Raw genomic sequence first — 24,821 nt, forward strand, 5'->3', positions numbered from 1 at the left:
ATGACAGAGGGCAAGATGAGAGTAGGCCAAGACAGAATCAGTAAGACAAGATGGAGACAGGAAAACAACATGTCACCAGTTACCAATACAAGATGGCACCATTCAGACTAGATAATTAGAGTGGGATAAGTTAATAAGACTAGATCAAGATGGCAACAGTAGGGCAAGATGGTTAAGGGAAGATGATAACAAAGATGGTTATACTAGTGCAATATGGAGACAGTAGGACAAGATGATAAGACTAGAGTGAGATGGCAACAGTGGGACTAGATGGTTAGGGGAAAATGATAACCAAGATGGTTACACTAGGGTAAGATGGAGACAGTAAGATAAGATGATTACACTTGGGTAAGATGGAGACAGTAGGGCAAGATGATAAGACTAGAGTGACATAGCAACAGTAGGACTAGATGGTTAGGGAAAGATGATAAACAAGATGGTTATGCTAGGGTAAGATGGAGACAGTATGGCAAGATAATAAGACTAAAGTGAGATCGTAACAGAAAGACAAGATGATTAGGGGAAGATCATAACCAAGATGGTTACACTATGGTAAGATGGAGACAGTAGGACAAGATGGTTACACTAGGGTAGTATGGAGACAGTAGGGCAAGGTGATAAGACTAGAGTGAGATGGCAACAGTAAGACAAGATGGTTAGGGGTAGATGATAACTAAGATGGTAACACTAGGGTAAGATGGAGACAGTAGGACAATATGGTTACACTTGGATAATATGGAGACAGTAGGGCAAGATAATAAGACTAGAGTGAGATGGCAACAGTAGGATAAGATGGTTAGGGGCAGATGATAACTAAGATGGTTACACTAGGGTAAGATGGAGACAGTAGGACAAGATGATTACACCAGGGTAATATGGAGACAGTAGGGCAAGATAATAAGACTAGAGTGTGATGGCAACAGTAGGACAAAATGGTTAGGGGAAGATGATAACTAAGATGGTTACACTAGGGTAAGATGGAGACAGTAGGACAAGATGGTTACACTAGGGTAAGATGGAGACAGTAGGGCAAGGTGATAAGACTAGAGCGAGATGGCCAGTAGAAAAAGTAGCAATAGATAATGACTGAGGGCAAGATGGAAAGATTAGAGAAAGATGGAGACAGTAGGACAAGGTGAAGACTATAGGACAATATGGAGACAGTAGGACAAGATAGTTACACTAGTAAAAGAAGGAGAAAGTAGGGTAACATGATACTAGAGTGAGATGGCCAGTAGAAATAGTAGCAATCCATGATGACTGAGGGCAAGATGGAAAGGCAAGTTGATTAGAGAAAGAGATGAGAGAAAAGATGAAGACAGTAGAACAAGATGGTTAAAATAGGGTAAGATGGAGAAAGTAGGGTAGATAAGACTAGAGCAGGATGGGCAGCAGAAATAGTAGCAATAGATGATGACTGAGGACAAGATGGAAAGATTAGAGAAAGATGGACACAGTAGGACAAGATGGAGACAGTAGGGCAAGATGGAGACAGTAGGACAAGATGGAGACAGTAGGACAAGATGGAGACAGTAGGACAAGATGGAGACAGTAGGACAAGGTGAAGACAGTAGGACAATATGGAGACAATAGGACAAAATAGTTACAATAGGGCAAGATGGAGACAGTAGGGCAAGATGGTGAGAGCCACATTCAAATGTAAAAAAGTTGTGGAGCTGGCAGCTACAGGAGGCTCTGTTTGGCAGTACACCTGGTTTTTATGCACCAAAAACTGCCTCCAAGCCCCTGCTTTGAGGCCACTGGGAGCAACATCCAAGTGTTAGGTGAGTCAGCTGTTGCTCATGAGCCACTGGTTGGAGATCACTGCAGTAGGGCAAATGGATGTTCTTTCTTATGGGGACTTTTTTGTCTCAGTGACAATTTTGTCTCAGTGACAATTTTGTCTCTGTGACTTTTTTTGTCTGGCCAACTTTTTTGTCTCTGTGACTTTTTTGTCCAAATGCATTAGTCAATAGATTTCTTTGTCTCTGCAACAATTTTAACGTGGACAAATTTTCTGCAGCAAATTTTGTTGCAGTTTTGCAAAAATAGTTGTAGGTGGTGAAGTGCGGAATTCATAATACATTTGCTTATCACTAATTACAACATGTGCCCCATATATTCATTAAAAAAACTGTAAGGTTGCACCAGTCAATGTGTCACATGACGTTACTACTGTGTCGTGCCCCAAGTACAAATTCGTACGAGTTTGAGTTCTTAGGGCTGCGCTCCATTGTCTGATATTTCAGTTTACTGACTCTTGTTTTAGAAAATACTGATTGCTGGCTGCACTGACCCCACTCCCCTACCTCTCCATTGGACTCTTGCCCACCGTGCCCATTCCCCTGTGCCAGCTTCTCCTCACTCCCTGACTTCATTGTTGCCCTGCCAAAAACATAGTGTGCACAGAATTTGTTTGTGATACATTCTTGGGCCGGGATTGTCTTACAGCCCTCATGTGAGTGGCTTTGGAGAAAGCACAGAAAAATCATTCCCAAGGGCAATTTCATATACACAGATTTATTGGTTGTTAAAAATAATAAAAATACACCATTGGGGCAACATAAGTATCTGCCAATCAGCAGCACTTGCTCCCTATGATCTGCTTCCACTGTCCCATTTGGTTTGGGAGTACGGAGCTTCAACCAATCAGCCAAACTAAAATAGGGAATACAAAGTTGTCACAGAATAAACCAAAAGCCAAAATGCTCTTATGCAAATGATTAGAGTTGACAGCGTTGGTCTATTAAATAGTGGATAGAGAGTCAAATATGATAACTGATCATTGATTATTATTGCTTTCTCTGTATTCACTAGTACAGCCAGTAACAGGGCTTCATTGGGGCAGGATAGAAGTATTAGCTGACGCCTCCTATCAACAACAAGGAAGATTTGGGGATTCAATGCCCAACATTTTTTTTGCCATACAAAGCATGGGGTATTATACATGGAATTGGCACTGTATTTATCCTGCTGTGTGTTCTGGGGTATTATACATGGAATTGGCACTGTATTTATCTGCTGTGTGTTCTGGGTATTATACATGGAATTGGCACTGTATTTATCCTGCTGTGTGTTCTGGGGTATTATACATGGAATTGGCCCTGTATTTATCTGCTGTGTGTTCTGGGGTATTATACATGGAATTGGCACTGTATTTATCTGCTGTGTGTTCTGGGGTATTATACATGGAATTGGCTCTGTATTTATCTGCTGTGGGTTCTGGGGTATTATACATGGAATTGGCCCTGTATTTATCTGCTGTGGGTTCTGGGGTATTATACATGGAATTGGTCCTGTATTTATCTGCTGTGTGTTCTGGGGTATTATACATGGAATTGGCACTGTATTTATCTACTGTGTGTTCTGGGTATTATACATGGAATTGGCCCTGTATTTATCCTGCTGTGTGTTCTGCGGTATTATACATGAAATTGGCCCTGTATTTATCTGCTGTGTGTTCTGGGGTATTATACATGGAATTGTCACTGTATTTATCTGCTGTGTGTTCTGGGGTATTATACATGGAATTGGCCCTGTATTTATCTGCTGTGTGTTCTGGGGTATTATACATGGAATTGGCACTGTATTTATCTGCTGTGTGTTCTGGGGTATTATACATGGAATTGGCACTGTATTTATCTGCTGTGTGTTCTGGGGTATTATACATGGAATTGGCCCTGTATTTATCTGCTGTGTGTTCTGGGTATTATACATGGAATTGGCACTGTATTTATCCTGCTGTGTGTTCTGGGGTATTATACATGGAATTGGCCCTGTATTTATCTGCTGTGTGTTCTGGGTATTATACATGGAATTGGCACTGTATTTATCCTGCTGTGTGTTCTGGGGTATTATACATGGAATTGGCCCTGTATTTATCTGCTGTGTGTTCTGGGGTATTATACATGGAATTGGCCCTGTATTTATCTGCTGTGTGTTCTGGGTATTATACATGGAATTGGCACTGTATTTATCCTGCTGTGTGTTCTGGGGTATTATACATGGAATTGGCCCTGTATTTATCTGCTGTGTGTTCTGGGTATTATACATGGAATTGGCACTGTATTTATCCTGCTGTGTGTTCTGGGGTATTATACATGGAATTGGCACTGTATTTATCTGCTGTGTGTTCTGGGGTATTATACATGGAATTGTCACTGTATTTATCTGCTGTGTGTTCTGGGGTATTATACATGGAATTGTCACTGTATTTATCTGCTGTGTGTTCTGGGGTATTATACATGGAATCGGCACTGTATTTATCTGCTGTGTGTTCTGGGGTATTATACATGGAATTGGCACTGTATTTATCCTGCTGTGTGTTCTGGGGTATTATACATGGAATTGGCACTGTATTTATCTGCTGTGTGTTCTGGGGTATTATACATGGAATTGTCACTGTATTTATCTGCTGTGTGTTCTGGGGTATTATACATGGAATTGTCACTGTATTTATCTGCTGTGTGTTCTGGGTATTATACATGGAATTGGCACTGTATTTATCTGCTGTGTGTTCTGGGGTATTATACATGGAATTGGCCCTGTATTTATCTGCTGAGTGTTCTGGGGTATTATACATGAAATTGGCCCTGTATTTATCTGCTGTGTGTTCTGGGGTATTATACATGGAATTGGCACTGTATTTATCTGCTGTGTGTTCTGCGGTATTATACATGAAATTGGCACTGTATTTATCTGCTGTGTGTTCTGGGGTATTATACATGGAATTGGCCCTGTATTTATCTGCTGTGTGTTCTGGGGTATTATACATGGAATTGGCCCTGTATTTATCTGCTGTGTGTTCTGGGGTATTATACATGAAATTGGCCCTGTATTTATCTGCTGTGTGTTCTGGGGTATTATACATGGAATTGGCACTGTATTTATCTGCTGTGTGTTCTGGGGTATTATACATGGAACTGGCACTGTATTTATCCTGCTGTGTGTTCTGGGTATTATACATGGAATTGGCACTGTATTTATCTACTGTGTGTTCTGGGGTATTATACATGGAATTGGCACTGTATTTATCTGCTGTGTGTTCTGGGGTATTATACATGGAATTGGCCCTGTATTTATCTGCTGTGGGTTCTGGGGTATTATACATGGAATTGGCACTGTATTTATCTGCTGTGTGTTCTGGGGTATTATACATGGAATTGGCCCTGTATTTATCCTGCTGTGTGTTCTGGGTATTATACATGGAATTGGCACTGTATTTATCTGCTGTGTGTTCTGGGTATTATACATGGAATTGGCACTGTATTTATCTGCTGTGTGTTCTGGGGTATTATACATGGAATTGGCACTGTATTTATCCTGCCGTGTGTTCTGGGGTATTATACTGTACATGGAATTGGCCCTGTATTGATTCTGCCGTGGGTTCTAAGGTATAGGATTCATTATCCAGAAACCTGTTACCTAGAAAGCTCCGAATTATGGAAAGGCCATCTCCCATAGACTTGATTATAATCAAATAATCTGAATGTTTAAAAATGATCTCCGTTTTCTGTGTAATAATAAAACAGTCGCTTGTACTTGATCCCAACTAAGATATAATTAATCCTTATTGGAAGCAAAACCAGCCTATTGGGTTTATTTAATGTTTATATGATTTTCTAGTAGATTTAAGGTATGAAGAACATCCAAATTACAGAAAGATCCGTTCTGCGGAAACCCCCAGGTCCTGAGCATTATGAATAATTGGTCCCATACTTGTGTATAGAATTGGCGATGTATTTATCCTTCCCTGTGTTCTGGGGTATTGTACTTGGAATTGGCATTGTATTCTAAGGGTGAGGGCAGATGAGGCTAGTCGCCCGAAAAGGAGACAATTTGTCTCTGGGTTACTAATCTCCCCCAGTAGCCTCATCTGCCACCACCCTAAGGAGTACATCAGAATCCTGATTAATTAGCAAAATTATTGACTTCCGCTACATTGTGGGGTCCACTAAACTTTTGAGGGTGATCAGAAAGGTCCCCAAAACAAACGGAGGAGCTCCATTCAAAAACTGAAAAATGGAAAATCCCAGGGGTCAGTGGCTCTTGCTTCTAACAATTTGGCCTATTTCATGGTCATTCCCTATTTCTTGGGAACAAAGAGGCTAAATTATGGAAGAATAGAGTAAAATATGTAGAGAAAAGAGACTAGGAGAATAAAGACGTTGAGTGAGGAGAGGAGGTACAATAATAATATAATAATTTAGAAAGTGGGCCCCTCAGCCTAAGGTTTTCTAGTGGGCCCCCGGCATCCCAGTCCGACACTGGCTACATAGTTATGTCGTTTATTACTTGGCTTCAACGGAGGTGTTAGCAGGAGATTAGACAGTACATTTAGCTGGGTCGGAGTAGGTTTTACTGGCGTCAGCTCCGGGCGTTCTGTATGGTTTGCGGAGCCCTCTTCCAATATTTTATAACTATTTCTGGTACTTTGCCTTTGATTTCCCAAACCATTTGTCAGGTGCTGTGAGTGGCAGGTGAGCCTGACCCCAGTATAAAGACTTACCTGTAAAGCTTCTGGATCATTGGACAAGCTGCTTCTCACCTGCGTGTGTCCCCCTGGGACCAGAGGGCATTACCCATAGTCTTAAACTTGTCGTGTCGGCCTCATAACATGTTTCTACTGCTGTTCCTGCATGAACCCTCATTTGGGAAATGCCATACAGGGCCAGATTTACATAGTGGCCGCCCCTAGGCCCACTGCCGTTTGTCGCCCCTGTCCCCTCCCCTTTTTTTCATGCAAATTTTCATCATCTGGACCAATGTGGGTGTGGTTGGGCAGCATGCCACCCCCCTAAAATCCTGCCGCCCTAGGCCCGGGCCTTTCCACAAATCCGGGCCTGCATTCTGCATCTGCTGCTCATTGACAAGGGGCTGTTGGGCTGCGATACAGCGATGGGGCAGGATTCTGGGAAACAAATGCTATTTTGCCCCAACCTTAAAGGAGAACTAAAACTTAACTAAAGAAGTAGGTAGAAATGTTATACATGATATTTTGTGCTTCTGTACCAGCCCAAGGCAACCACAGCCCTTTAGCAGTAAAGATCTGTGTCTCCAAAGATGCCCCAGTAGCTCCCCATCTTCTTTTCTGCTGATTCACTGATTCACATGCTCTGTGCTGCTGTCACTTACTGAGCTTAGGGAGCCACTCACAATATACAGTACACATAGAATAGAAATGTCACAATATAAGGCTGATTAGTAATTAATACACATAATTACTACATGGCAGCACAGAAACCAGTGCAATTAGCATCAGAATTGAATAATCAGCAAACCTGTAGCATCAGCTTATATTACAGCCAGGGAAGCTCATTTTCTGCTGGATAATTAGTGACGAGCCCTAAGCTTAGCTTCTCAACAGCCAATCAGAGCCCACTGAGCATGTGAGTGTCACAGACACTTTCCAAGATGGTGACCCCCTGTGACAAGTTTGAAGTCCTGGATCATTGCTGCTATTGACAAGCTCAAACTTTAGCCTCGTGCAATAAGTTCACTATAGAAAATAGGACATTTTTAGCCACATTCCATATTAGGCTTTAGTTCTCCATTAAGCCAACCCTATTCCCCAGGACGCCTGAGATTCCACATTAAGAGGATCATGGGAGTTGAATGTCAGTATCAGGGATCTGGGAGTTGCAGTACAATGGAAGGACTTCAGGTTGCTCCAGATTAGATTATGGGAGGAGGGCTGCAAGTCTGAAGTTTCTGGTGCCCCACTGTATTATGCCAGGCTGCCCCATACACATAATATGGGGAGGGGAGGGAACGTACCATATCACAGATAGTGGGGCGCAAATTTGGGGCAGATTGGGGGCTGGATGCTAATGAGTATACTTGGGGCAAATCAAAGTGTCTCACTTTTTAATATTGAAAGGATAGGAGTATTCATTGGCCTGGTGTGTTTTTATTTAGAAATTGGGGGGTCCCTATAAATCAGCACAAACTTGTGATTTTTGGTTTTGTTTTCCACATGCATCAAGCCCAGTCACCTACTTCCACCGCCCCAACATGTACAACACAAATGATGGGAGGCTGTTTTCTGCAGGACAGTCCCGATATTGACAGCTCAGCCCACAGTCCCGGATTGTTACTGAAATGTCCCGAGTTTCTCTTTGATCTCCTGCGCTGAACAGCCAGAAAAAAGATACAAAGTTTCCGAAACTTAATTAAAATAAGAGGGTTTTTGGCCCAGAACACGAAGCAGCTGCCCTTCGATACATTTGTAACAATTTAAGATAAGCCAAGATACAATTGTAACTAGACAAGATAAGCAGGTCTCTTGGGGAAACTCTGACTCACAGCTTAAAGGGCAATTTCAGCTTCATTAGCAAAACTGTTTTAGGGCTCTTACAGATGAGCGTTTTTACCTGCGCTCCCCTGCATTCCGTTTTTCTGCGTTCAGCCGCAGGGGAGCGCAGGAATAGACGCATTACATTTTTTCCAATGGGGCTGTACTCACACGCAGGAAAAATGCAGCATGTTGCATCTCAACCTGTGTTCAGCGCCTACACGAGCCTGTGTGAGTACAGCCCCATTGGAAAAAATGTAATGCGTCTATTCCTGCGCTCCCCTGCGGCTGAACGCAGAAAAACGGAACGCAGGGGAGCGCAGGTAAAAACGCTCATCTGTAAGAGCCCTTAACACTTAAAACATGGACCTAAAACTTCAAGAAATTTTTTTCAGACTTTCATAACCTGCCAAATTTGGTAACATGGACATGGAAATTAGGGGGTGTGTCCATAAAATGGGCGTGGTCAGATTTTTTCCTGATTATTTTGTCCCTCTTTACATTTTTCAGATGTTGGCAGGAATGGAGTCTGTTACTCAAAACAGCTCCCCTGTTGGATCTGGATTCCTTGATCTGTGGGTAATTAATAAAGAATGGGAAATATCGCCAGGTCTGACCACAAAAAACTGGATTTAGCCCAAAGTCTCATGAAATGACGCCAATATTTAACTGATTTACATTGTAGTCTCTGTGTCTGTGTGCAGCTGACTGCAGCGGTTGTTTTGCCCAATCAATTTATTTCTTTGCCCTTAAGGACTCTTACACATGGGTGATTTTTCCTGTGTTCCCTGCGTTGCGCTTACTTCCGTTCAGCCGCAAGGGAGCGAAGGAATAGACACACTCAATTATTGTGAAGGGGCCTGTACTCAAACGCAGGTGAAATGCAACATGCTGCGTCCCACCTGCGTTCGGCACTTACATGCGTCTGTGTGAGTACAGCCTCCTTCACAATAATTGACTGCGTCTACTCCTGCGCTCCCCTGCGGCTGAACCGGAAAACCGCCCGTGTGTAAGATCCCTAAGAAACAGCAAGTCAGGGTGCAGAAGTCGAGCAGTCAGCATTTCAGCTGCATTTCTCTCTTTAACCAGCAGGTGGCTCTGTGCACAGATGCTGCAAATTTTCCTGCTGCATCTGGCGCACACAGAGCCCACAGCGCACCATTGTTTAGAAGGGAGAGAAGGTGCTGCTGTGTGTTTAATGGGCATGTTTATGAAAGTGTTTATCGGTGCATTAAAAGCTTATCCCCTAAATGTAATATAAGGTACAAAGTTTGCCCAGGAGCAGTAACCAATAGCAACCTTTTATTACATAACCCTATATGTCTCCTATGCAATTCTAGTAGTCGCGGTGCTTCCTAAGCCGCTCTGGTCGTTTCCGTTGACGTTGTTTTTAGATGTAAATACTTTACATGAGGTTTGCAAAGGGTAAAAATGCAGAGAAGTATACAAAAGTTTGTCCATGAGTTTTACTTTTGCTTTACTCAATAGGCCAGTCCCTTGTACCTGGTATGTTTATGTGAAAAAAGTGTTTCTATTCTGTTTCCTGGTCTACAACCCCTAGCATGCCTTTAACACTGATTTAATAATAGAGGGTGGTGGGAGTTGTAGTTTGGGGATTTCAGATTGTAAACTCTGCTTTCATTGGCACATTTCCTCTTTAAGGGGTGATACATCTTTAAGTTATCGTTTAGGATGTTATAGACTGGCCAGATGGTCTTCACTATTTATTTTCTAAATTTTTTTTAATTATTTGCCTTCTTCTTCTTCTTCTGACTCTTTCCAGCTTTAAAATAGGGGTCACTGACCCCTTCTAAAAACAAATGCTCTGTAAGGCTACAAATGTATTGTTATTGCTACTTTTTATTCCTCGTCTTTCTATTCAGGCCTCTCCTATTCATATTCCAGTCTCTTATTCATATCAGTGCATGGTTGCTAGGATTATTTTGACCCTAGCAACAAAATAGCTGAAATTACAAACTGGAGAGCTGCTGAATAAAAAGCTAAATAATTTGAAAAACCACAAATAATAAAAAATGAAAACCAATTGCAATTTGTCTCAAAATATCACCATCTATGTCATACTAATAGTTAATTTAAAGGTGCACAACCCCTTTTAACTCAGACAGTCCAAGGGTTGCAAAAGATAAACTCAATCACCCGCACCCGACTCCCTTGTAGCTGCCGTGTAAGTGCTGACCCATAAGATCCGTCCCCTCCACCCTCAGCCCACCCGCAGAGACACCTCATTCCTGGCCTGTTAGTCATAGAGCAGGTGCCTTCAGGGGAATCCTTTTTATTGGGCGTTTCAGGTAACAGGAGACACTTGGGCCCAAATCCAACCCTCCAGCTCTGGTTAAACTACAACTCAGAACATGTTTATTCAACAACACTTTGGATAGAAATAGAACCAAGAGGCAGATAAAAATGAATCAATAATAATAAACAAAGACCAACTGCAAAGCCGTTGCATCTCCAGCATAAACGTTAATTAAATAAGTTTTTCATGCTTTTTCAAGTATCGTTGTCTGTCCCCGTCTCAGTTAATAAAGGCCTTGCCCGTGGGCACATAATGATAATAATAAAATATGGGGGTTACGTCAAGGAGCAACATCTGGTCGGACGCTGGCACGCTAACTATGCTGGGATTCCCAGTACAGACATAAAGGTACAGTGAGATTGTGCTGCTCTGCGGGGCCCCGGGGCCCTTGTTGGAACAAACTGAAGGGGTGAGAGCGAGTCTGGACAGAACCGTGTCAGTCGCGTGTTCTCAGCTGCCGGCTCCTCGCTCTCATGTAACAGAGAGTTTTATGGAGCGTCTAATAATATCTAATCCTTATTATTTATTTTAATTATTATTTGCTCCACTAAATAAGCCCCGCCCAGTCATGTGACACAAGTGACATCACCCACGGCCAATTATAACAGATGACATCACTAAGCACCATTTACAAGGACGTGGATGTAGGTTACATGCGGTTGGTGTATGTTGTATAGTGAATAAAGTACCCCCTCTTGTAAAATATAAGGATATTATAAGTCCCCGAGGAGTTCCATGACCATATAAAAGTATGAGGCCGAACTCCAAGGTGACTTCTAATATCCTCATGGTTTCCAACAAGAAATACTTTATTTATGATAATACACACGTTTCAGTGAGTCATGGGATAGAAATGACATCACTAAGCTCCATTTATAAGGATATAATTTACAGGATATTCATGGCCTTTGTGTATTATATAGTGAATAAAGTGTCCCCTCTTGTAAAATATAAGGATATTATAAGTTACAAAGGAGTTTCATGACCATGAACACGAGGCAGAAGGCCGAGTGTTTTTATACAGGTCATGGAACTCCGAGGTAACTTCTAATATCCTCATATTTGCAACAGGGGTTACTTTATTTATTATAATTCATAAGTTTCAGTGAGTCATGTGACAGAAATGACATCAGAACTCACCGTTTATAACTGATGACATCAGAACTCACCGTTTATAAGGATATAATTTACAGGATATTCACGGCTTTTGTGTATTATAACTTAATAATCTAACCGTCATTTATATGTTTAATTGACTTCCTGTCTTTAATAATCTTAGAAATCTCCCTGACGACCAAGACGACCAATGGCAGCTGCTCAGATGTGTCGCACAGGTGCCCAGTAAATGGGTTGCTATGGGATACTGGGGCACACATTGCCCCCCATAGAATATGCTCTGTCTTCAGCCATCACCCCCACTCCCACATTCTTCCTTCCCTGCCCCCACTCACCCCCATCAACCTCTGGCTCATGTCTTCATTTACATTTACAGTAGGGGGTACATTATCCCTTATAATACATGAGTGATACTCAGAGTTCCCTGTATAACTCAGCCTGCAGCCTTGTTCCTTTATATGGTCACAGAACAACCCCTCAGTGTCTTCTAATATCCTTATCATTTACATTAGGGGGTACATTATCCCTTATAATACATGAGTGATACTCAGAGTTCCCTGTATAACTCAGCCTGCAGCCTTGTGCCTTTATATGGTCACAGAACAACCCCTCAGTGACTTCTAATATCCTTATCATTTACATTAGGGGGTACATTATCCCTTATAATACATGACTGATACTCAGAGTTCCCTGTATAACTCAGCCTGCAGCCTTGTGTCTTTATATGGTCACAGAACAACCCCTCAGTGACTTCTAATATCCTTATCATTTACAGTAGGGGGTACATTATCCCTTATAATACATGAGTGATACTCAGAGTTCCCTGTATAACTCAGCCTGCAGCCTTGTGCCTTTATATGGTCACAGAACAGCCCCTCAGTGACTTCTAATATCCTTATCATTTACAGTAGGGGGTACATTATCCCTTATAATACATGAGTGATACTCAGAGTTCCCTGTATAACTCAGCCTGCAGCCTTGTGCCTTTATATGGTCACAGAACAACCCCTCAGTGACTTCTAATATCCTTATCATTTACAGTAGGGGGTACATTATCCCTTATAATACATGAGTGATACTCAGAGTTCCCTGTATAACTCAGCCTGCAGCCTTGTGCCTTTATATGGTCACAGAACAACCCCTCAGTGACTTCTAATATCCTTATCATTTACATTAGGGGGTACATTATCCCTTATAATACATGAGTGATACTCAGAGTTCCCTGTATAACTCAGCCTGCAGCCTTGTGTCTTTATATGGTCACAGAACAACCCCTCAGTGACTTCTAATATCCTTATCATTTACAGTAGGGGGTACATTATCCCTTATAATACATGAGTGATACTCAGAGTTCCCTGTATAACTCAGCCTGCAGCCTTGTGCCTTTATATGGTCACAGAACAGCCCCTCAGTGACTTCTAATATCCTTATCATTTACAGTAGGGGGTACATTATCCCTTATAATACATGAGTGATACTCAGAGTTCCCTGTATAACTCAGCCTGCAGCCTTGTGCCTTTATATGGTCACAGAACAACCCCTCAGTGACTTCTAATATCCTTATCATTTACATTAGGGGGTACATTATCCCTTATAATACATGAGTGATACTCAGAGTTCCCTGTATAACTCAGCCTGCAGCCTTGTGTCTTTATATGGTCACAGAACAACCCCTCAGTGACTTCTAATATCCTTATCATTTACAGTAGGGGGTACATTATCCCTTATAATACATGAGTGATACTCAGAGTTCCCTGTATAACTCAGCCTGCAGCCTTGTGCCTTTATATGGTCACAGAACAGCCCCTCAGTGACTTCTAATATCCTTATCATTTACAGTAGGGGGTACATTATCCCTTATAATACATGAGTGATACTCAGAGTTCCCTGTATAACTCAGCCTGCAGCCTTGTGCCTTTATATGGTCACAGAACAACCCCTCAGTGACTTCTAATATCCTTATCATTTACAGTAGGGGGTACATTATCCCTTATAATACATGAGTGATACTCAGAGTTCCCTGTATAACTCAGCCTGCAGCCTTGTGCCTTTATATGGTCACAGAACAACCCCTCAGTGACTTCTAATATCCTTATCATTTACAGTAGGGGGTACATTATCCCTTATAATACATGAGTGATACTCAGAGTTCCCTGTATAGAGCCTGCAGCCTTGTGCCTTTATATGTAGTCATTATATTTAGAAATAAATGAAAAAGCCCTGGAAATGCAGTTTGTGTGTAGCAGCTACAATGTTGCTGTTTTCATAATTACATTGTCAGTAAGTGGATCTATTTGTGTCTGTTGCAGAGGAAAAGAAAGCAGAGTTGCAATGAGCAAGATGAAGTTCTCAGCGTGTGCAGCCTGGACGCCAGTGACGTGAGTCATTATTTCTATAATATTCCTCTGTCTGGATTTATTGCATGCGATCGCTCAGTTACACAGCAGTGAATAAATACTGTATCTATATATATATATATCTGTGTATCTAGAGGTTTAAGCTTCTCGTTATTGGGTATAAAGGGTAAGTCTCACGGGTAAATGAAGAATAAAATAATGGTGACACCTATATAAAGAGAAGCGCAGTATGAGGAACAATGTTATGAATGAATTGGCAGGAACAACGCATGCAGCATCCTGATTGGTGGACCCTGAATGTATAACTCATTATATTAGCTGCCAGCCAATGGGACATATAGTTTGTATACAGGTATGGGACCTGTTATCCAGAATGCTCGGTACCTGGGGTTTTCCGGATAATTGATCTTCCGTAACTTGGATCTTCATACCTTGAGTCTATTAGAAAATCATGTAAACGTTAAATAAACCCAATAAGCTGGTTTTACTTCCAATAAGGATTAATTATATCTTAGTTGGGATCAAGTACAAGCGACTGTTTTATTATTACAGAGAAAAAGGAAATCATTTTAAAAAATGTGGATTATTTGGATAAAATGGAGTCTATGGGAGACGGCCTTTCTGTAATTTGGAACTTTCTGGAACTTATCCTGCTGGTATAAGTGTACCTTGTGCCTCTTTCATGTGCCCTGAGATAAAGCAGTACAACTAACAAAGCACATTGCACCCTGCTCAGTACCCAGTAAATGATCCCCTTATTCATGGAGCTTTCTACCCCAGAAAACAATAAGTTATGAAGCAAATCAATATGGCAGCCCCTGCGTCCGACTCATTACTCTGGCTCCTGGCGACTGACGACCACTTTGTATCATCCAAATGTTAAAGTAGAAGGAAAAGCTAAAATTACTTAAGATTTATGAGAAAGGTCTATATAAATACACCAGTAAACCCTCAAAGTAATGCTGCTCTGAGTCCTCTGTCAAAAGAAACACCACATTTCTTTCCTTCTATTGTGTACTCATGGGCTTCTGTATCAGACTTACTGTTTTCAGCTTAAACCTCCAGGGCTTGGGCTTGAGCATGCTCAGTTTGCTCCTCTCCCCCATCCCCGCTGTAATCTGAGCCCAGAGCTATGAGTGAGCAGAGAGAGACTCCAGCAGGAAGTGATGTCACACCAAGCTAATATGGCAGCTGCTATCCTAAACAAACAGAGAGAGCTTCTAGAGCTGGTTACTCAGGTATGGTAAAGCATTCTGCAGAATAAATATAGTGTTATAGCTTGCACTATTGTGGCTGATCTATTGGTAATAAACTGCTATGGCAGCTTTCCTTCTCCTTTAAAGGTATCCTGTCATTGGAAAACATTTTTTTTTCAAAACACATCAGTTAATAGTGCTACTCCAGCAGAATTCTGCACTGAAATCCATTTCTCAAAAGAGCAAACAGATTTTTTTATATTCAATTTTGAAATCTGACATGGGGCTAGACATTTTGTCAATTTCCCAGCTGCCCCAAGTCATGTGACTTGTGCCTGCACTTTAGGAGAGAAATGCTTTCTGGCAGGCTGCTGTTTTTCCTTCTCAATGTAACTGAATGTGTCTCAGTGGGACATGAGTTTTTACTATTGAGTGTTGTTCTTAGATCTACCAGGCAGCTTTTATCTTGTGTTAGGGAGCTGTTATCTGGTTACCTTCCCATTGTTCTGTTGTTAGGCTGCTGGGGGGGAAAGGGAGGGGTGATATCACTCCAACTTGCAGTACAGCAGTAAAGAGTGACTGAAGTTTATCAGAGCACAAGTCACATGACTGGGGGCAGCTGGGAAATTGACAAAATGTCTAGCCCCATGTCAGATTTCAAAATTGAATATAAAAACATCTGTTTGCTCTTTTGAGAAATGGATTTCAGTGCAGAATTCTGCTGGAGCAGCACTATTAACTGATGCGTTTTGAAAAAAACTTTTTTTTCACATGACAGTATCCCTTTAAGGACAGGGGTTTTTCCTATTTATGGAACAGAGCGGCCCCTTGGGAAAAGGGAGAATTGTAAGGTGAGCAAGTTGGATATTTGTGTTTGGATAAGTGACGCACATAACAACAAGATTGGCACATAAAGAACCCCAGGGCCCAAACCAGCTCTTCACAAAATGTTCTTCTGCATTCTCCAGCCTGGGGCCCCTGCTGAATGGACCTGACATACAGGCGTAATTGCCCCGGGGGAATCAGTGCAGAAACAGAAGTGTAAGTGACAAGCGTGGGAGGCAGATTCACTATTCTGCACTTTCCTCTCTAAAGATGAGGATAAATGAGGCCTGTCTGGGGTCAGGACCCTGTTGAACCCACCAGCCCTGGACTATAAACCTTCACTGGTTTGAAAGTTGTGACTGTCCATATGTGTTGTTTGTTCTGACTCCTGAAACTATGTAGCAGAAGCCAGTTCTCCTCTCCAGGTTATTTAATCAGTTAAATTCTGCTACAGGAGTCAGAACCAGCAGTGCAGACAAATCAATACCCAGATTAATAGAAATATATGGTTACATGGGGAACAAAGGAAACTGTCAGTCCATAATTATGAAAATAGTCAATAAACTCCCCCAGACCAGAGGAGGTTTAACCCATTGTGTGTGTTCCCAGGCTAAAGGGGCAGGTGTCCTGCACATAAAAGGTTTAAAAGGCCCATGTGATGTCTTCCAGGAACCAGACTTTAATGTGTAGGAGTCCAGTATATTTACAGCCCTGGCATTTAACTTGGTCTTTTATCTACAGAACCCTGGTGGGCTCAGGGCAGTGAGTCAAATCAGTCCATTAACTACAAGTGAGGTCAGCGCTGAGTCATTAGTGCAAAGTTAATAGGAAATCAGTGCAAGTGCAATCCTGTGTGTGTCTAGCAGGGGCCCCAGCATGAAATGGAAGTTGTCGCCCAAGTGTGAAGATAAAGTGTTTTTACACTTTGCAAATGAAATGGCTGTTAATATTCAATATATCTTGTCATAGCTATACAGGGAACTCTGAGTATCACTCGTGTATTATAAGGGATTATGTACCCCCTACTGTAAATGATAAGGATATTAGAAGTCACTGAGGGGTTGTTCTGTGACCATATAAAGACACAAGGCTGCAGGCTGAGTTATACAGGGAACTCTGAGTATCACTCGTGTATTATAAGGGATTATGTACCCCCTACTGTAAATGATAAGGATATTAGAAGTCACTGAGGGGTTGTTCTGTGACCATATAAAGGCACAAGGCTGCAGGCTGAGTTATACAGGGAACTCTGAGTATCACTCATGTATTATAAGGGATAATGTACCCCCTACTGTAAATGATAAGGATATTAGAAGTCACTGAGGGGTTGTTCTGTGACCATATAAAGGCACAAGGCTGCAGGCTGAGTTATACAGGGAACTCTGAGTATCACTCATGTATTATAAGGGATAATGTACCCCCCTACTGTAAATGATAAGGATATTAGAAGTCACTGAGAGGTTGTTCTGTGACCATATAAAGGCACAAGGCTGCAGGCTGAGTTATACAGGGAACTCTGAGTATCGCTCATGTATTATAAGGGATAATGTACCCCCTGCTGTAAATTATAAGGATATTAGAAGTCACTGAGGGGTTGTTATGTGACCATATAAAGGCACAGGGCTGCAGGCTGAGTTATACAGGGAACTCTGAGTATCACTCATGTATTGTAAGGGATAATGTACCCTCTACTGTAAATGATAAGGATTTACGTGTCACCTCAATATTATGGCAGAGTTACATAGTACAGGGATTCTTATCCGCAAATAATTAGGCTTGGTAAGTAAGAGTTAATGTGTATTAGAGAATGTAGCAGGAATGCAGCTTAGATGAGTAATGGGTATGTTGGTGGAGGTAGGACTGGTACAGGTGAGCACTGGAGAGAAGGTTGGGGGGAGTGGGACAGAAGCAGGAGAAGAGTAGGCTGCAGAGAGAGAGAGAGAGGGGGAACTGACAGTGCAGGGCTGACAGATAATAAGAAGATTTGATATTTGCTGGTGGCTGGTGAGAAAGTAACAAGGGCATTTAGTCGCAGGCTATTGTGTTACAAACTTTGCTGATGTCTGTGGGTGATATAAACTATCAGGTCTTGCTATCAGGTCTTACTATCAGGCCTTACTATCAGGTTTTACTATCAGATCTTACTATCAGGTCTTACTATCAGGTCTTACTATCAGGTCTTACTTTCAGGTTTTACTATAAGGTCTTACTATCAGATCTTACTATCAGGTGTTACTATCAGGTGTTACTATCAGGTCTTACATTCAGGTTTTACTATAAGGTCTTACTATCAGATCTTACTATCAGGTTTTACTATCAGGTCTTACTATCAGATCTTACTATCAGGTCTTAGTATCAGGTCTTACTATGTGACGAGTTTTTTCTGATGCTGCCCCTTGTACTTACCTCCTGTAAGTATAGTTGGTGGAACAGGTCAAGGTAGACGCAGACCTTTGCTGCAAAAAATCATCTTATTGACACTAGATTTTTTGAGCAAAAATGCCCTTTGTCTGCGTCTACCTTGGTCTGTTCCACCAACTATACTTTCAATTGATTGCCAGTACCAAGGACGAGGTACAGGAACTGACCACAAAGGTTATAAAAATTGATGGGAGAAATACCACATCCAGTGGAAACAAAGAAGCTTCTACTTACCTCCTGTACTTACTCTCCAGAGCTTCTGAGCAGATCAGGGGGGGGGGGCTGCACTAATATTGCTTACAGTTTAATTACACTCTCTGCATTGGAAGAGCTGAAATTCAGTTTTGGCCTTTAAAGTTACCAGGATTGTTTATCCCCCCCCTCCCCCGGTAACTGTTGGGGTGCTGATGCTGGAGGCCAGATTCTCACCCGGCGTCATGGTAACGATGCCCCTGGATCACCTCTCCAGGCAATTTGCAGCATTATATGGAATGAGGATTTATTTATTCCGAGCAGTGTCGGACTGGGATGTCAGGGGCCACCAGAAAACCTTACACCATGGGCCACTTTCCAAACTATTATCTATTCTTCCATTATGAAGACTAATAATAGGGAATGACCCTGAAATAGGCCAAATAGAAGCAAGAGGCCACTGACACCTGGGCCCACCGGGAGTTTTCCTGGTATCCAGTGGGCCAGTCCGACACTGATCCGAGTGATGGAGGGAACAGTGAAAGAGAAAAGCTGTGCGACTGTTTGTTGTATCTCCGGTGCTGTTTGTTGTGCGGTTCAGTCTCAGCTAGGGATGTCGCGGACTGTTGGCCCGCGAACTAATTCGCGCGAACATCGACTGTTCGCGTCCGCCGAATGTTCGCGAACGTCGCGCGACGTTCGCCAATTTGGGTTCGCCTTAGCTGGCACTTATTTTTGAGCTCTCACCCCAGACCAGCAGATACATGGCAGCCAATCAGGAAGCTCTCCCTCCTGGACCACCCCTACACCCCCTGGACCACTCCCCTTCCATATATAAACTGAAGCCCTGCAGCGTTTTTTCATTCTGCCTGTGTGTGCTTGGAAGAGCTAGTGTAGGGAGAGAGCTGGTTAGTGATTTGAGGGACAGTTGATAGTAACTTTGCTGGCTAATAATCTACTTGATACTGCTCTGTATTGTAGGGACAGAACTCTGCAGGGATTTGAGGGACAGTGAGTTTAGGTTAGGTAGCTTTGCTGACTAGTAATCTACCTTCTACTGCAGTGTTCTGTATGTAGCTGCTGTGGGCACTGCTTCTGATCTCATCTGCTGACTGCTGCCTGTAACCCAATAGTCCTTGTAAGGACTGCTTTTATTTTCTTTTTTGTTTTTTTACTTTGCTACTATAAGAGCCCAGTGCTATTAGTCTAGCTGTGTTGGGGAGTGGGACTGGTGTGCTGCTCCTAGTAGTTCAGCACCAACCAGAGTAATTTTTTTTTTTAATATACATATATATATTTTTTTATTTTACTTATCTTACTGTTCTTTAACGTGTCCAGTGCTGTTTGCTGTTCTTCATAGTAGTGCACCAATAGTAGTGCACTTGCAGGCATTGTTTGCCCAGTGTGTTCTTCAAACAACTGCCACCTAGCTGTGTGAGCTTGTTCACATTCTGTCTAAATATCAATAATAATACCGTCTCCAGAAACACCACCTGAGTGACGTTTTCCAAGCAGCAATAATATATTCCGTATCCACTGCTGTAGTGTATACGTTGACCTTGCAGGCATTGTTTCAATTTGTTTGCCCAGTGTGTTCTTCATTTTCAAACAACTGCCAGCTAGCTGTGTGAGCTTGTTCACATTCTGTCTAAATATCAATAATAATACCGTCTCCAGAAACACCACCTGAGTGACGTTTTCCAAGCAGCAATAATATATTCCGTATCCACTGCTGTAGTGTATACGTTGACCTTGCAGGCATTGTTTGCCCAGTGTGTTCTTCAAACAACTGCCGCCTAGCTGTGTGAGCTTTTTCACATTCTGTCTAAATAACAATAATAATTCCGTGTCCGTAAACATCACCTGAGTGATGTTTTTACAGCAGCAATAATATATTCCGTATCCACTTCTGTATACGTTGCCCTTGCAGGCATTGTTTGCCCAGTCTTTAACCAAGTGCCACCTAGCTGTGTGAGCTTTTTCACATTCCGTGTCCAGAAACATCACCTGAGTGACGTAGTGTGATTTCTGCCCTTTACAGCACAAAACGCAGCGCTGTGTCAACAATGTATTTTTCAGAAACATTTTTGCCCTTGATCCCCCTCTGGCATGCCACTGTCCAGGTCGTTGCACCCTTTAAACAACTTTAAAATCATTTTTCTGGCCAGAAATGTCTTTTCTAGCTTTTAAAATTCGCCTTCCCATTGAAGTCTATGGGGTTCGCGACGTTCGCGAACCGTTCGCATTTTTGACGCAAGTTCGCGAATATGTTCGCGAACATTTTTTCCGCCGTTCGCTACATCCCTAGTCTCAGCCAGTGGAGATGAGATGTGACTGGTTCTGGGAAAAAGGGAATAAGAGCCGGTTGTAACGTGAAGGATTTGGGCTTGGGAGGAAGTTGAGCTTTTCCTGCTATTAATTCCCTGACATTGGCTGATGGATCTGCTCTGACATTAATCTGACACTATTGTGTAATTAGCAGATGAAACGGCAGAATAAAGACAAATATCACTTGGGTTTCATCTCTTTTCTTATCACTTATTGATAACGAGCCAATTTATTGGGGAGAATTGTTGAAGTGTTGGACCCCCAGCTCCACCCAAATGAGGTTTTCAAAATCTTTGAGTCCAGGATCCGTTTTGCCTTTTGCCGCTCCCCCTGGTTTGTTTTAGGCCCCTTTTAGTTCTGAGTAACAATTACTCGTTGTTGCTGATTTCTGTCTGACTTTGAGAACTGGTTGGAGGAATTTTTAGCTGGTAGTGATCACTGATTGGAGGGACGGTTGATTAGCAGTAGTTGCTGTTTGGAGGTAATTGTTAGTGATCACTGCTTTAAGGGCTTTTACTGACGAGCGGTTGTGGCTGCGCTTCCCTACATTACATTTTTCTGCGTTCAGCCACAAGGGAGCGCAGGAATAGACGCATTACATTTTTTCCAAAGGGGCTCTACTCGCGTGTAGGCGTCGAACGCAGGTTGAGACGCAACATGCTGCATTTTTCCTGCGTTCGGCGCCTACATGCGCCTGTGTGAGTACAGCCCCTTTGGAAAAAATGTAATGTGTCTATTCCTGCGCTCGACTGCGGCTGAACGCAGAAAAACGGAACACAGGGAAGTGCAGCTACAAAACCGCTCGTGAGTAATGGTGGCCATACACGGGCAGATAAAGCTTCCGATATCGGTCGTTTGGACCAATTTGACAGCTTATCTGCCCGTGTATGGGGGCTTCCAACGGGTCTTCCCGATCGATATCTGGCCACGATATCGATCGGGAAGGTTTGATTTTTACCCGACCGACCCGTCGGAGCCCCTTGGCGCATCGTAATTCGATCGTTTGGCCATACGGCCAAACGTTCGAATTACCCCCGATATAGCCATGCCGTTAGTGGCATATCGGGGAAAGATCCGCTCGTTTAGCGATGTCGCCAAACGAGCAGATCTTTGAGTCTATGGCCACCTTGAGAGCCCTAAGGGGGATTTCAGTCTGTAAGTGGTTACTGGTTGGGGGTGGCTAGTTGACAGCAATTACTGGTTTGTAGTTATTACTGGTTTGGGGTTTGTTGGTTGGCAGTGATTATTGGTTGGGGGGATTGCTGTTGCTGCTAACCACCATTGATTATTGGGGAGATGCTGGTTGACTGTGATTACTTGTTGGGGGGCTGTTAGTTGGCAGTGATTGCTGGTTGGAGGAGCTCTAGTCAGCAGTGATTATTGAGTGCTCGTTGGTAGAGATGATTGGTTGAGGGATTGTTGGTTGGAGGAGTTGTAGCTGTCAGTGATTACTGAGTGCTGATTGGCAGGGATTATTGGTTGGCGGATATTTAAGGCCCCCATACATGGGCCAATTAAAGCTGCCGTCAGCCCATGTATGGGGCCATCCGACCGGCATCCCCGATCGATATCTGGCTGAAAGTCGTCTAGATGCGATCGGGCAGTGTAAAAAATCCCGTCAGATGGCGGCCGCATCTGTTCATTGATGCAGTCCCACAATCTAACCACAGTATTGCCTGCATTCTCCATCCGGCCACAATCGGATCAGCCCGATATCGACCAGCTCAATGTGGGCAAATCAGGGAGAGATCTGCTCATTTGGTGACATCTGCCGGTGTATAGAAACTTTAGTTGCCAGTGATTGTTGGTTGGAGGAACTCAAGCTGCCAGTGATTACTGAGTGCTGCTTATTGGTTGGAGGAGTGATAGTTGGCAGTGATTATTGGTGGAATGCTGGTTGGTATTGAATTCTAATTTGGGGTCATTGCTCACTGGCAGTGATGTTAGTTGGGGCAATAGCTGAGGTGCATGAACTATTAGATGTGTTGGCTGTTTTGGAGCCTGGTTGGTGTAAGAGTTGTTTGGGGACATCCAGCTATAACTGTAACTATAATTGTGTTAATGATCAATATTGGGAAAACAGTATAACACCACTGCTTGGTTGCTAGGGAAATTTGAACCCTAGAAACCAGATTCCAATGTCCTAGGGTCTAGAGCAAAAATCCAAACTGGAGGGCTGCTTAACAAAAAGCTAAATTGAAATAAAAAACACATATAAATGAAGACAATAGGATAATTTAGCTGTACCAATTTGCTTCATTTTCCATAAAATTCCAGTTGGATTGTAGTGAGGGGAGTAGTGTAAATAACTGGGGGGCAGTATAAATAACTGGGGGAAGTGGAAATAACTGGGGGGCAGGGGGATTTATTTGGCTTAGAACTTTGGGGAGGTGGGAAGTAAAACCCAGAACAAAACCAGGAAAAGTATTTATAGCGCCTGTGCATATGGGGTCACATTCCATTGTATGTATTAATATCCCCGCGTTCCAGAGGGGAGGAAAACATGACAAATCTATGAGACTGCACATTCCTGGTTGGGACTCCCCAACATCCTCCGCTCTTTGTCCTGCCCCCCAACTGGCTGGCACAGTAGCATCAACTTCAATGATAGAGGTGACCTCGCTTTGTGCTAATGCTGTGATGATTTCCCACGACCCCTAAGCTTAGCTTCTCCCCAGCAGCCCAGAGCCCACTGAGCATGTGCAGTGCCACTGACACACAATGCCTAACAGGATCCAAGATGGGGAGCTGCTGGGGGCAACTATTATAAGGCTGCTGAACCTTTGGGCTACAGTACGGTACTGTATTTCTAGCAATATTCATTTTTAAATAGTTCCCCTTTACATTTTCCCATTACACATTACTCTGCTCACACTAGAATGCTGTTGCTAAGGAGTCGGTGCTGCTGTTCCCCGTCCTGTTCTGGGGTGTAACTACAGAGAAAGCAGACCCTGCGGCTGCTGGGGGGCCCCATGAGGCCCGAACTCATATACAATTTTAATAAATATTGGTAAAACAGTTCAACCTCTAGACATTTTTGGTGCCTGAAAAATAATTTTACTGTGTTGTCCAGTGATATCTAGTGGTCCCTGACTACTGACCCGTGAGATGGCTAAGCCTCGTCTTGCTCGGGCCCAAGTGGAATATTCCCTGTTGGCTCACGTTCAAGGCCCAAAGCCGTAACAGCAATGACACTTGTCTAATGGGGATATTGATGTTGTTCCAGTGCAAAAATCTCACTAAATCACTGAACCACTTTTACTTAAGGGCAGAGACACACGTGGAGATTCGGGGAGATTAGTTGCCGGGCGACAAATCGACTCTTCTTCGTGAGACTAAGTTGTCCAAAGTTGCCTCACAAAGAAATTTCGGCTGACTTCGGAAACTAAGCGCTCCAAGTGCCAGGCATTGCGGGGAGATTAGTCGCCCGAAGAAGAGGCGATTTGTTGCTGGCCGAATTATCTCCCACAAATAGCATTGTGTGCCCCTACCCTAAAGGGTAACTAAAGCCCATAAAAAATTCTCACTTAGAGGGGTTGTTCACCTTCCAAACACTTTTTTCAGTTCAATTGTTTTCTACGGAAGAGCACTGGGGCCAGCAAAAAAGATTATGGTGAATTATGACTTTAAATCTCATAATTATGAATTAGCAACTATTGTATCAAGTCTAACAGCTGCCTGTAATGAAACCCAGAGATTTTGCTCAGCAGGGACAAAGATAAGAAATGGATCAACTAAATGTATCAATTTAGAACAGTTTACAGGGTCGGCGACCC

The 24,821-nt window shown here is 42.8% G+C and overlaps 1 protein-coding gene across 2 annotated transcripts in view; it reads left to right on the plus strand.

Moving 5' to 3' along the window:
* The window catches only part of arhgef3.2.S (Rho guanine nucleotide exchange factor 3 S homeolog), a 178,483-nt gene that overhangs the window by 74,828 nt on the left and 78,834 nt on the right, over positions 1–24,821 (plus strand). For both annotated transcript variants that reach the window (XM_041561862.1, XM_041561861.1), the window contains one exon: positions 14,036–14,104. In XM_041561862.1, coding sequence (XP_041417796.1) covers positions 14,036–14,104 — 69 coding nt within the window. The remainder of the gene's footprint in view (positions 1–14,035; positions 14,105–24,821) is intronic.

Source organism: Xenopus laevis, chromosome 4S (assembly GCF_017654675.1).
Source record: "Xenopus laevis strain J_2021 chromosome 4S, Xenopus_laevis_v10.1, whole genome shotgun sequence".
Taxonomy (NCBI): Eukaryota; Metazoa; Chordata; class Amphibia; order Anura; family Pipidae; genus Xenopus; species Xenopus laevis.